Consider the following 12,889-nt stretch of genomic DNA (forward strand, 5'->3'; position numbering starts at 1 on the left):
GTCCCCAGAACTACAAATGCTGGCTATTCTGTTTCGCAACATGTTCTGTATCTATGGCACGTCTCTACTGGGAGTTGTAGTTTTAAAAGACGTTTTCGTATTTCCCATAATAAGAAGTTGCCAGTATTAAACTGTGTACATCCCTGGAGGTTTAGGGGATAGGAAACACTCACATTTAAAACATATAATTAATAAATGGGTGAAAATTGCTTGTGCCCATAATGGGCAGCATTAATATATATATACACACATGCCAGCTAAGGTCAGAAGAGCTTTATTTAACAGCTGGTCTTATGTTTGTGACCCCTGTTGTTAATTGATAACATTACATCAATTACATTAATTGATAAGCCTGAAACATGCACTTGTTAAGGTTCAGAGGCACATTTAGCAAATATGGCAGTATAGCCATCGATCAGCTTAAGATAAGATATACTTTATTGATCTCAAGTTGGAACATTTGCGTTACATCAGCATGTGTAACGGTTAAATATGCAGTGGTGTTTATTTGTAAATCATTTAGTATAATCACACAAATTCTGTGTTTTATATTCAACAATTCTGTGTTCTTTATTTATTGATTGTTCAATACCTGACAAGGTCGGAGATGAAATATCTACATACATCTTATAAGAGTATAATACATTATGTATAATATCAGTTAAAATAAGTGCTTCAACATAGTTAACATTGCTGGAGGTACGCACAAATATTGATAGATGTCTTGTAATGCACTATTGAGGAACCTGCGACCCAAGTTTTTCATTCAATGCATAACTACACCATAGTTGTGTAGGCCTATATGATATGTCAATAAACCTTAGAAAATCTTGAAATCTTGAAAGGGATGTGCAAAATAGTCATTATATACAGTCTTTAATGAACTATTAGTAGAGAATAACGAGTAATTAATATACTTTATAGGGATCCTATTAATATCTAATGATAAAAATAATGAAATTCAATAACATGCTTTAACCACTAGGTGTCCCTTTATATCAGGTGTGCACCTTTATGGTGTAAATACAGCCTATCTACCAATTGGATCAAATATAAAAGTCAGCCGAATTAGTGTTAATACTGCAAGGAGACGTATTACGTCTCCTTGCAGTATTAACACTAATTCGGCTGACTTTTATATTTGATCCAAGTGTGAAAAGAAATGTAAGATGTTGTTTAATGGCTGATATATTTATGATCCACGTCACGTTTTCAGTTCCTCATGTTTGTCTAGAAGTCTTCTCATCAGGGCTCTATAAATACAGAACTACGGCAGATATGTAATATTTAATGCAGCCGAACCGTGTATTACAATGCCGTTATGTGACTTCCAAAGAGAAAAGCAAGCACACTCGGAATAAAGTATTATTGTATTTTTTTTCAATGTTTTCGGTCTGTTTCCGTTATTTGTTAATGACGATGTGCTGTGAGATGTGAGACTGGAATTGCACAGGGGGAAATAACGTAGGCTATCTTTAGATGCGGATTTTGTTAAACTAATATGTTTTCGCTGTGGACGAACACTATACATTGACGGGGAAGGGGGTAGCAATAAAGATAACACCATTAAACAGTTACACAACATAACAGAAATAATATCGATAGCAGCGTCCCTAGCAACCACCTTGGTAACAATGAAAACGTTATGGACGCAATTTCCTGAAGTAATCTTCGTAATAACTAGCAAACTAAAGATCATGTACATCCACTGCACACATAATCTGAAATAACAACTCATATTTCTCGCATCAAATGACATCAAAACGCATTTTAATGGCCAAACTAACTTTAAAATAGGCATTTTCCATCGAGAATCAAACGAAGTTCGGCCATGTTTTTTTTTCTTGAGGGAGAAATTTGAAGATCACGTGACGTCAAACAGAGCACATGGTGTAGTCCAAATGATAGCTGGGGATTCTGGGTAGTGTAGTGTCTTCTGCCATCCTTTACTCCGAAAACACATTTGTTTCTCCGAATCGAAGGGGAAAAATACAAAAGCATTGCACACAATTTAAACCAATCAATGTTGTGTAATTAACAAGGATAATATGGTGTTTTTTAGTCGATGAGTAGTGCAGATATCACTGTAAAATCAATCGAAAGTAAGGGGAATACTTACTTCCGGGTGTACAATTCTCCGTTATCCAATGAGAATGGACGCTCACATTGCCTTTAAGGGCAGCCGACACAAACGAATGCTGTGCTTCCATGAGCGTCTATAGAAGCATATGGACATCCCGGAAAGCTGAAAATAGACGCTAAGGGCCCCCCCCCCCCTTGCGTTGAAAATGGACGCTAAGGCCCCCCCCTTGCGTTGGAGAAAGCCGACAGGGGACTTGACATAACGTCAACATAGGCCGACCTGGGAGTGAGGATGTGTTGAATAAACAGCTGAATGATGAGGTGAGAAGCTGCTTCTCAATTTAATTTCATTGTATGAGTAATTTAAGAGCACACAAACCCAAAACGGATTTATTTAATGTTTTATTGAGTCTGAGCGCAAAATATTAGCATTATGAATCATACTAGTCAACAACAAGATGTTCACTCCCTCCCTTCTTTCTACATTGACCTTATTTTCTGTAATTCTTGTTATTTTTCTTTCAATGAGATCAAAGGTTCAACGTTTAAAGTTCATATATTCTCATTCTACAACTCAGGGTGTGGGTTATGGTAAATGTAAGTTGTAGTGACGTTTTCCTACAAAAAAGATCAACAACTCTTTATCTGTGCTGCATGGAGGATGAGTTCAAGAGTCTCACAGCGAGGAGAGAAGCTCGCCTGTAGTTTGTTCTAATTATTCAGTATCGTTGCCAGATGGCAGCAGGATGAACACAATGTGGCTTCAATAGGTGCTGTCTTTAAACATGTTGGGCTCTAAGCAGTCTATTACATATATCACTGAGTGGTTTGTGGTTATATCACACATTAGCAGACATTAAGGGATATTACAATAACCCAAATATTCAATATTTGTTATTTCTATTCTCCATCAGTGCTGCCCAGAGTCCAACACTGGTGTCCAAACTTGAAGCCCAGCAGTGCCACTTCACCTGGGATCTTGACATCAGTACGTCCTTACTTAATCATCGCAAGGACAACCTGGAGGACATTGGCACCAATGATGGAAACCCCATGCTGGGTCACATCTACAACCTGCGGGGGTTCATTCAGTACAAGCTGAGATCCAATTTAGAAGCCCAGAAGTTCTTCAACAAGGCTACAGAGGCCTTCAGCCAGATAACAAGTGCAGGTGAGGGCCCCTGGTTAGTGGTGAACTACGGGAACCTGGCTTGGCTGCACCACCACCTGGGAGACCAAGCAGGAAGTGAGGCCTACCTGTCTAAGATCGACACCCTGATTAAAAAATACCCTTCTCCATCCCAGGAGGAGCTCCACCCGGAGACCTACGCTGAAAAAGCCTATGCGCTGATGACGGTCAGTGGAGACAAAACACTTGTTGTAGATAACTTCCAGAGAGCCATCGAGATGCAGCCAGGCATACGAGAGTGGAACACTAGCCATGCCTTAGCCTTAATGTATGCTTCTAAGCACAGCAGCACAGGGCTGGAAGATGACATCTTGGAGAAAATGAGAATTGCCCAAGAACAGGATCCAGAGAACTTGTACCTTGCTGCTCAATACCTTGATCAACGTGCTCAGAGAGGAGAAAGAATAGAAGCTGAAGCATGTGAGTTAGCCACAAAGGTTTTGAGAAGTCCTGTCAGCAGCTACAGTGGTTTAAAACCATTGCTCAGGGTTTACACAAAGTATATATCTGTTGATGAGGCCATTGTTTTGGCAGAGAAGGCTCTGAAGAACCATCCAGATGAGCGTTATCTGAAGAGATGTGCTGCACGCTGCTACCATTGGAAGATCTTCGGTGACAAGTACAGTCGTCCAAAGCAAGACATAATAGCCAGAGCAATCCTTCTCCTTGAGAAGGTGATTGATCTTTACCCTGATTCCTCACTTAGGAAGAAAATAGACCTAGCTCAGATATACGCACTGCCATATGATGGTCAGGCTAAAGCTGATCAGATATATCAGGAACTGCTAGAATGTGATTTGGAACTTGCAGACAAACAAATACTTTACAACAACATGCAAAATATTTATATTTCGAAAAACACAATAGCAACATGTCAATACGATATCACATGAAGGCAGCAGAGATACCGCATCAATCCTTCTTTCGTAAGAACAGCATCAAAGAACTGGAGAAGAGTAGAGACAGAGGCAGGGACAGCATGTGCCGAGAAATAAGGGATTTTCTGGTAAACCTGAATGAGCCGTAGTGTTCTAAACAGCAATGGTTTGAAATCCAGGAAAAATATATTGTATTAGCAAAAATAATCTGTATATCCTCATAAATTTGATTGGCTGCAAATAAGAACACACATGTTTTTCTTCTATTGGTCGGGTAGTACACAAGGCAGCAACACCCATACTCTGAAACGTACATTTTTCTATATTGGTTTTAGACTTTCATCGTTAAAACTGACCTAAATGTGTTATATTTTGAACTGTCTCATTTGCTGGTTTCAACTGTGCTTTACACTTTAGTAGCAGACAAACGCTTTTTAAAAATACAAATGAGCTTAGCACTGTTTTTAGGCTGTATCTTAATTGTTAAATACAAAAACTAAATATACATAATGTTTGCTAATAAACTCTTTGTAAACTCAAACCTTGTAAGCTACAAGCTTAACATGTGGATACTTTTAAAGAAGCAAAAATGTAATCGAAATCAAATGCTCTTTACTAAAAAAGTGTTTATTGATACATTTTGCCTGTAACTGTTAAGCTCCGTAATTGCTTTTCAGAACTGAACCCACAATACAAACACGGACAGAAAACAGGAGTTTGCAGCAAAAGGTTTTATTTCCAATGGTGACAGGGGAAACTAACTGTGTTGATATATTCCAGGAAAGGGAATAAGTCAGCGAGGGAATGGAGATCCTCAGCCGAGGCTCCGGAGTGAGCTGGGGATATCGCCAGGCAGACGAAAGGTGGCTTGAGCCTGCGTCTTTATGCTCCCGAGAGTGAGTTGGTTGGAGTTGGAGTTGTGTTTGTCCTACCAGACTGGAGTGTGGCGAGCAGGGGTTTCAGAGCCGAGGGGAGCGAGCAGGCTGGATCAGGTAGCGTGGAGAGCGGATGAATCCGACGAGGAAGTGGCTGGACGTGGCAAGCGGAGGAGGTGATGATGGATTCAGTGTAATCTTGACGACGAACTGGTGAAGACTGGATGAGGAGACCGGGTTAATAAACAGGTGTGGATGAGTAGATGATCAGGATGAATGAGAAGCAGCTGCGGAGATGAATTGGCGGGAATCAGAAGTAGGTCAGCCACGCCCAGCCCGGGAGACAAACACAGACAGACTGACAACAACAGACAACAAACAAAAAGGGAAGCAGAAGGAGGGAGTACTGCAAATCCTTACAGTACCCCCCCCCCCCACCTCAACGGGAGCCTCCTGGCGACCACCAGGCCTGTCAGGATGGGCCCTGTGGAATTCTCTGACCATGACTGGGTCCATGATTCGAGAACGAGGAACCCAACAACGTTCCTCCAAGTTGTAGCCCTCCCAGTCCACTAAGTATTGTAGACCCCTACCCCAGCGTCTAACATCCAGGAGACGCCGCACGGAGTAGGCTGGATGGTTATCGATGACACAGGGGTGAGGAGGGGGAACGGCCGGAGGGCACAGGTCGCTGATGAGAGCTGGCTTGATTTGAGAGACATGGAAAGTGGGATGGATTCTCATATTTCTGGGGAGCCTTAAACGGACAGCAGAGGGATTGATGAGTCGCACAATGGGAAAGGGACCAATAAACCGAGGGGACAGTTTATTGGACTCGGTGAGGAGGGGGATGTTCTTGGCGGACAACCACACCGATTGGCCAAGGGCGTAAGGGGGAGCAACCTTTCGACGGCGGTTGGCCGACTGTTGACTCCTGGCGGAAGCTTGGAGGAGAGCCAAGCGGGTGTCCTTCCAGATCTTGCGGCAACGTTGGACATGTTGCTGGACAGAAGGAACAGCCAACTCACTCTCCTCTTCGGGGAACAGGGGTGGCTGGTATCCCAGAGAGGCTTCAAAGGGTGAGAGTCCCGTGGCAGATGAGGTGAGGGAATTATGAGAGTATTCCACCCACGGTAGATGGGAGCTCCAGGTCCTCTGATTACTGTTGGCCACACAGCGGAGAGCAGATTCCAGGTCCTGATTTGCCCTCTCAGTTTGGCCGTTGGACTGGGGATGAAAGCCAGATGTTAGACTAACTGAAGCTCCAAGAGATTGACAAAAAGCCTTCCAAACCTGAGATGTGAATTGTGGACGGAGACAATGTCAGCTGGAATACCGTGTAGACGGAAAACATGCTGGGTTAGATGCTTGGAGGTCTCCAGGGCTGAAGGGAGCTTGGGTAGAGCAACAAAGTGTGCGCACTTAGAGAAGCGATCGACGACTGTCAGAATGGTTGTGTTCCCCTGAGAGGGAGGCAGACCGGTGACAAAGTCCAGGGCTATATGTGACCAGGGTCGACTAGGGATTGGAAGGGGTTGGAGCAGCCCAGCGGGTTTCTGATGGGAGGCCTTGTTCCTAGCACAGGTTGTGCAAGCTGACACAAACTCCCTTGTGTCTCTGTTGACTCTAGGCCACCAGAAGTGTCTTCGGAGGAGAGAAAGTGTTCGATTGGCACCGGGATGATTAGAGAAACGGGAACTGTGGACCCACTGCAGGACTTGGGAACGAACAGAGTCGGGAACAAACTGACGGTTAGGCGGACCTCTTCCTGGGTCGGGTTGTTCCAAAAGGGCCTCTTGAATGGAATTACTAATCTCCCAGGTGATGGCCCCCACAACACAACTCAGGGGGAGTATTGAGTCAGCAGAGGTTGCTGGACTCACAGACGAGAACGATCTGGACAGAGCATCGGGCTTGGTATTTTTGGAACCAGGGCGATAGGTGAGGGAGAAGTTGAAGCGGCCGAAGAAGAGAGCCCACCTAGCTTGTCGGGAGTTCAGCCGCTTGGCTGACTGGATGTATTCCAAATTTGTATGGTCCGTCCAAACCAGAAATGGCTGCTCGCTGCCCTCGAGCCAGTGTCTCCACTCCTCCAAAGCCATCTTCACTGCCAGCAGTTCCTTGTTGCCCACATCATAGTTTCTCTCCGCAGGGCAGAGACGGCGAGAGAAAAAAGCACACGGGTGAAGCTTGTTGTTTGGCCCTGCAGTCTGAGACAGGACAGCGCCGACTCCGATGTCAGATGCGTCAACCTCAACAACAAATTGTCTGCTGGAGTCCGGCTGGATGAGGATGGGGGCAGAAGTGAACAGAGACTTGAGTCTGAGAAAGGCCTCGTTAGCCTCAGAGGTCCAGGAGAACTTGACCTTGATGGAAGTGAGACTGGAGAGTGGAGCTGCGATCATGCTGAAGTCTTTAATGAACCGGCGATAAAAATTGGCGAAACCCAGGAACCTCTGTAATTCCTTCCGCGTCATGGGGACTGGCCACTCGGAGACAGCAAGAATCTTTCCAGGATCCGCCTCCAGCCTGCCTTGTCTGATGATAAATCCAAGGAAGCTGACACGTTCCTGGTTAAACTCACACTTCTCAGCCTTGACGTACAGCTTGTTCTCTAGCAGTCTCTGTAGAACCTGGCTGACGTGATTCTGGTGTTCCTCCAGGCTCTTGGAAAAGATCAAGATATCGTCGATGTAAACAAAAACAAACCGGTTGAGGAAATCCCGTAAAACATCATTCACCAGGGACTGAAAAACTGCTGGGGCATTTGAGAGTCCGAAGGGCATGACGAGGTACTCAAAGTGGCCAAGGGGAGTGTTAAAGGCGGTCTTCCACTCATCACCTTGGCGGATCCGAACCAAGTGGTAAGCGTTTCTGAGATCCAGCTTTGAGAAGATGGTGGCACCTTGGAGAGGCTCAAAAGCAGAGTTAATCAGGGGAAGTGGGTAACTGTTCTTCACAGTGATGTTATTCAATCCACGGGAGTCAATACAGGGACGTAGTGATTTATCCTTCTTGTCCACGAAGAAAGACCCCGCACCCAGAGGGGAGGAAGAAGGACGGATTATTCCAGAAGCCAGAGAATCACTGATATATTTCTCCATGGCCTCTCTCTCAGGCCGGGACAGATTATAGAGTTTGCTTGTTGGTAACTGCGCTCCAGGAAGCAAATCGACGGGGCAGTCATATGGACGGTGAGGAGGGAGAGAAAGAGCCTTATCCTTGCAGAAAACTTCCCTCAGCTTGTGGTAAACCTCAGGTACGCCAGATAAATCCACATCAGAAGAATCACAAGGAGCAGACACTGGTTTAGCAGGAAATGGAGGTACAGCTGATTGCAAACAGTTACGGCCCGTACACACAGCAGCTTTTGGCGATTTGTCCACCGCTTCCAGCGCGTCTCCGCCCATTGACTTTGAATGGGGATGACGTCACTTTCCCTCGCTTGTCGCCGAACTGCATTGTGGGGGGGCGAGGCGAAGATTTCCAGGATTTCCAGGATGTTCAGGATTCCAAAGTTGAACAATGTTCAACTTTTGAGGCTGAGCTGGAAGCGACAGCCAATCAGATCCGTTTATGCAAATCTGACAGTAGAAGCTCTAGCCAATCAAACCGTGTGGAAGCAGGGAGAGCCAGACCGCAGTTCATTTCCTCATATTCCAAACGAGAAATTACGGTAGCAAATCACCAGGTTCTTTACGACCAGACTATTTACCGGGATACAAACCGGAGGAACCGGGCATGGAGGGAGGTGCCAGAGACAGTGGGTGAAACTGGTAGGTTTTCGCCTGTTTGGGGAGTTTATATATATATATATATTGCTCGCATAAAATCCCCGTTTTTTTTTGCTTTGTATGTCGGGGCCGGGAGATTCATGTGATTGGTTGTTGGTCGTGTTGCTCGCAAAAAATCCCCAAGCTGTCAGACACGCCCAGCTCCAAGATTTTCAAGATTTGTTCAAAGCTGCTGTGTGGACGAGCCGTTACGGCCCGTACACACAGCAGCTTTTGGCGATTTGTCCACCGCTTCTAGCGCGTCTCCGCCCATTGACTTTGAATGGGGATGACATCACTTTCCCTCGCTTGTCGCCGAACTGCATTGTGGGGGGGGCGAGGCGAAGATTTCCAGGATTTCCAGGATGTTCAGGATTCCAAAGTTGAACAATGTTCAACTTTTGAGGCTGAGCTGGAAGCGACAGCCAATCAGATCCGTTTATGCAAATCTGACAGTTCAAGCGCTAGCCAATCAAACCGCGTGCAAGCTGGGAGAACCAGACCCGCAGTTCATTTCTATATTCCACAAAAATGGAGGAGAACTTAGTTATTGCGGTAGCAAATCACCCGGTTCTTTATGACCAGTCCCTATTTACTTACCGGGATACAAACCGGAGGAACCAGGCATGGAGGGAGGTGGCAGAGGCAGTGGGTGAAACTGGTAGGTTTTCGCTTGTTTGGGGATTTTATATCCAGTTTACTTCGTTGCTAGTTTACTTCGTTGCTAGCAAGCAGACAGTATCATTAGCCAGCATGGAATGTAGCATAAAATAGCACCATAGACATTAATCTCATAAATGTTCAAAATGTTCAAAAAATAAATGTTCATCATAGCCCTTCCCACACTTTACCTCTGCCACATCATAGACTATATCTGCATCACATTAATGCACACAATGTCATATTCCTTTATGCACATATTCTGATTTCACATTTCTTAGTTTATATGCAAAAATGCATTCATAGCATTCTATTTCCATGTAAATTACTGCTTTATGTAATTGTTATCTTATTGCAATTTAACTGTATTTTATTACGGTGTAAAACATTGTGTTTTATATTAGATTTCTTGTTTTTTATATATGCACCATGACATCAAGTCAAATTCCTAGTATGTGCAACCTACCTGGCAATAAACCTGTTTCTGATTTTGATTCTGATAAAGTGTGACAAAACCTTTTATGCAATTGACAGTGATAAAGGGATTAGGTTTTCATTAATGGAGGAATAATTTTCGTAAATTAAAGAAATTAACTGTATTCTTTCATTTCATTTTATTAGACGAAGTGTGCAGAAAGAAATGGAAGACACTGAGGGACAAGTACAGGAAGGAGAAACAAATTGAAAAGGAGGGGAAAAGAAGCGGTGCAGGGTCTTCGGGGGGACATAAGCCCTGGCATCTCGCGGCAGTCATGACTTTTTTAAACCCATTCATGATTGACCGTGAGACGTCCAGCAATGTCTCCCGGCAAACCCTTCCTCCATCCACCCTGGTGCCAGAGGAAGAGAGCCAGGAAAGCCAGCCAGCCAGTCCAGCCAGTCAGCCAGCCAGCCAGCCAGTCAGTCAGTCAGCTAGTCAGCCAGCTAACAGCCAGCAAGCAGAGCAGACAGGACAGGAGGAGGCGAGTGTTGCGATCCGGGGGAAAAGGGGAAGTGAGATGTCCTCCTTTCAGCAAAGTTTGCTGTCTGCCGTCGGTCCTATTCTGGCCATGCCACCACCACACCCACCAGTGGTGGTGGAGGAGGACGAGGACCTGTCATTCTTCAAGAGTCTCTTGCCCACCATGAGAGTGATGTCAAGACAGAAGAAGTTAAGAGTCAGATTTGACATTCACAAGGTGGTTTTAGAGGCAGACCAGGAGGAAAATGTATTACTGATACTGATCCACATTACATGTTTTTACACTCATCACACACTTCACTGACAACATTACATAAATAAAAGTTATTTAAAGTATGTTATGGCTCTACTGTGTCTTCACTTGTTCATGTAGTTTGTCAGTTGCAACATACCAGAAGCTTCATGTATGTCGATATATAATGTGCCGTCTTCTGTAATTGTTCAGGTGAAAACCTTTTGTAATCATGGGTGGTTTATCAGTAAAAACAGGGCTGAAGGAAAAAGGTTGTTAGTCATATCATAATATAATAATATCAATTCAAGAAACATGTTTATTAGGAATGTTTTATTTTAAAATGGCTCATTTGGAATATTTGCTTTTTAAAGAAAATATGGGTAGCTCTTAAAAGAGCTTTTGGTTTGTAGACAATGGTGACCCTCACCCTACACCACATTCTTCTGCCATCGCACTGCACCCTCCTCATTGAAGTAGGAGCTGAAGGTCTCCCTCAGTTGGATGGATCTGCGTGTGGCATTGTTGGAGCCCATCCTCGGTGCATCACGCAGGGTTGAAGGAGCTGGAGCTTCATCTGTGGACTCTGCGATAGGTGTGCATGATGGCCTTCCCATCGTCTTCCTGCGGAGGAAGAGATCTGCACTCAAAACTACATAAACACTTTCCAAATGCAAACTTTTGCACCAAATATAACACACTTCATTTATAATACTAGATTGTTTGACCACCCAACAACACACTGCTGAGCATACTCTAAAGCACTTTCATCTGTTATGGGCTGTGCTCTGTACAGAGAGGTTTCTGCAGAGAAAGATTGCTTGAGTTTACAGAAATACAGTAAATGAAGAAATACAAATGAGTTGTTGAACAAAAATCACATTTTACAGTTTTTCTCGATTGCTAACACACTAAAATTATACATAAAGCACAATTATTTTAACTGACACTCAAAGAGCAAAACATCGGCTCAAATCTCCAAAACTCTAAACACGTTTTCAGCTTTTCACACAATTTTCAAATCAACATGGCACTTTTTGCAAACCACTGCACACGTTTCTCCACGTAAGACACAGGAATCTGACATGAAGTCACGTGTTAGCAGGTTTAAAACACTGATATTCAAAATGCCTCACACATGGACCAATGATCAAGAAACACGTTCCACCTGACCAAACACCTGATAGCATCATTGTTGGCTCATCAATCAGGATGTTAGCACTATAAAAAGACCACAGCTGAGTACTTTCTTACAGTAACAATGGAAGCCAACATGGAAGCAAGAGCAAGAGCAAGAGCAAGAGCAAAAGCAAGAGCAAGAGCAAGAGCAAGAGCAAGAGCAAGAGCAAGAGCAAGAGCAAGAGCAAGAGCAAGAGCAAGAGCAAGAGCAAGAGCAAGAGCAAGAGCAAGAGCAAGAGCAAGAGCAAGAGCAAGAGCAAGAGCAAGAGCAAGAGCAAGAGCAAGAGCAAGAGCAAGAGCAAGAGCAAGAGCAAGAGCAAGAGCAAGAGCAAGAGCAAGAGCAAGAGCAAGAGCAAGAGCAAGAGCAAGAGCAAGAGCAAGAGCAAGAGCAAGAGCAAGAGCAAGAGCAAGAGCTGGGCTGAGAGTGAGAGTGAGAGGAGTGAGAGGAGGAAGAATGAGAGGTAGAGGTGGAGGGATAGGACGTGGACAAAGAAGAATACTCTCTAATGAAATGAAATGTTATCAACCATGGTTTGACGATGAGAGAGGCTGGACAGAGGGTTCAGCCTAATCTAAGCCGATGTACTGTCGCCTCTGTAATCCGGACACCAAGACTTGAAAACAGGTTAGTTACCAGTTTGTAGCTCTGCATAGTTCATGATATATCAGTGCTTATATCTGTTGTGTGAAACGTATTTACTTCATTACTGTAATTGAATTGTTGGCATGTTGTATACTATAACTTTACAGAAATCCTGCACAATGTACTGTGGTAAACTTACTTTTATGCAACACAGACACTGACCGACCACTATATCTTTGTTGTTTATCTGAAGGACTGAGAAACAAAGAGGTGGAAGGCTAAGGATTTCCAATGAGGCACAGGAAGCAGCAGTTACAAACTGGGTTTTGGAAAACAATGCATCACACTTAGAGAGATCCGAAGCATAGTAACTATGTGCTGAGATGCATGTTGCACAATGTTATCTTTGGATAAAATGTGATTTATTTTTCAACAACTCATTTACTGTATTTCTGTAAACTCAAGCAATCTTTCTCT

The 12,889-nt window shown here is 44.0% G+C and overlaps 1 protein-coding gene across 1 annotated transcript; it reads left to right on the plus strand.

The window, feature by feature from the left end:
* The first annotated feature begins 2,398 nt into the window (after window positions 1-2,398).
* LOC117560617 (interferon-induced protein with tetratricopeptide repeats 1-like) lies at window positions 2,399-4,298 on the plus strand. The gene is given in 3 exon segments (XM_034237548.1): window positions 2,399-2,403; window positions 2,997-4,102; window positions 4,105-4,298. Coding segments are annotated over 3 exon segments (1,305 nt in total).
* Window positions 4,299-12,889: the final 8,591 nt, after the last annotated feature.

The sequence above is a fragment of the Gymnodraco acuticeps genome, unplaced genomic scaffold (assembly GCF_902827175.1).
Source record: "Gymnodraco acuticeps unplaced genomic scaffold, fGymAcu1.1, whole genome shotgun sequence".
Taxonomy (NCBI): Eukaryota; Metazoa; Chordata; class Actinopteri; order Perciformes; family Bathydraconidae; genus Gymnodraco; species Gymnodraco acuticeps.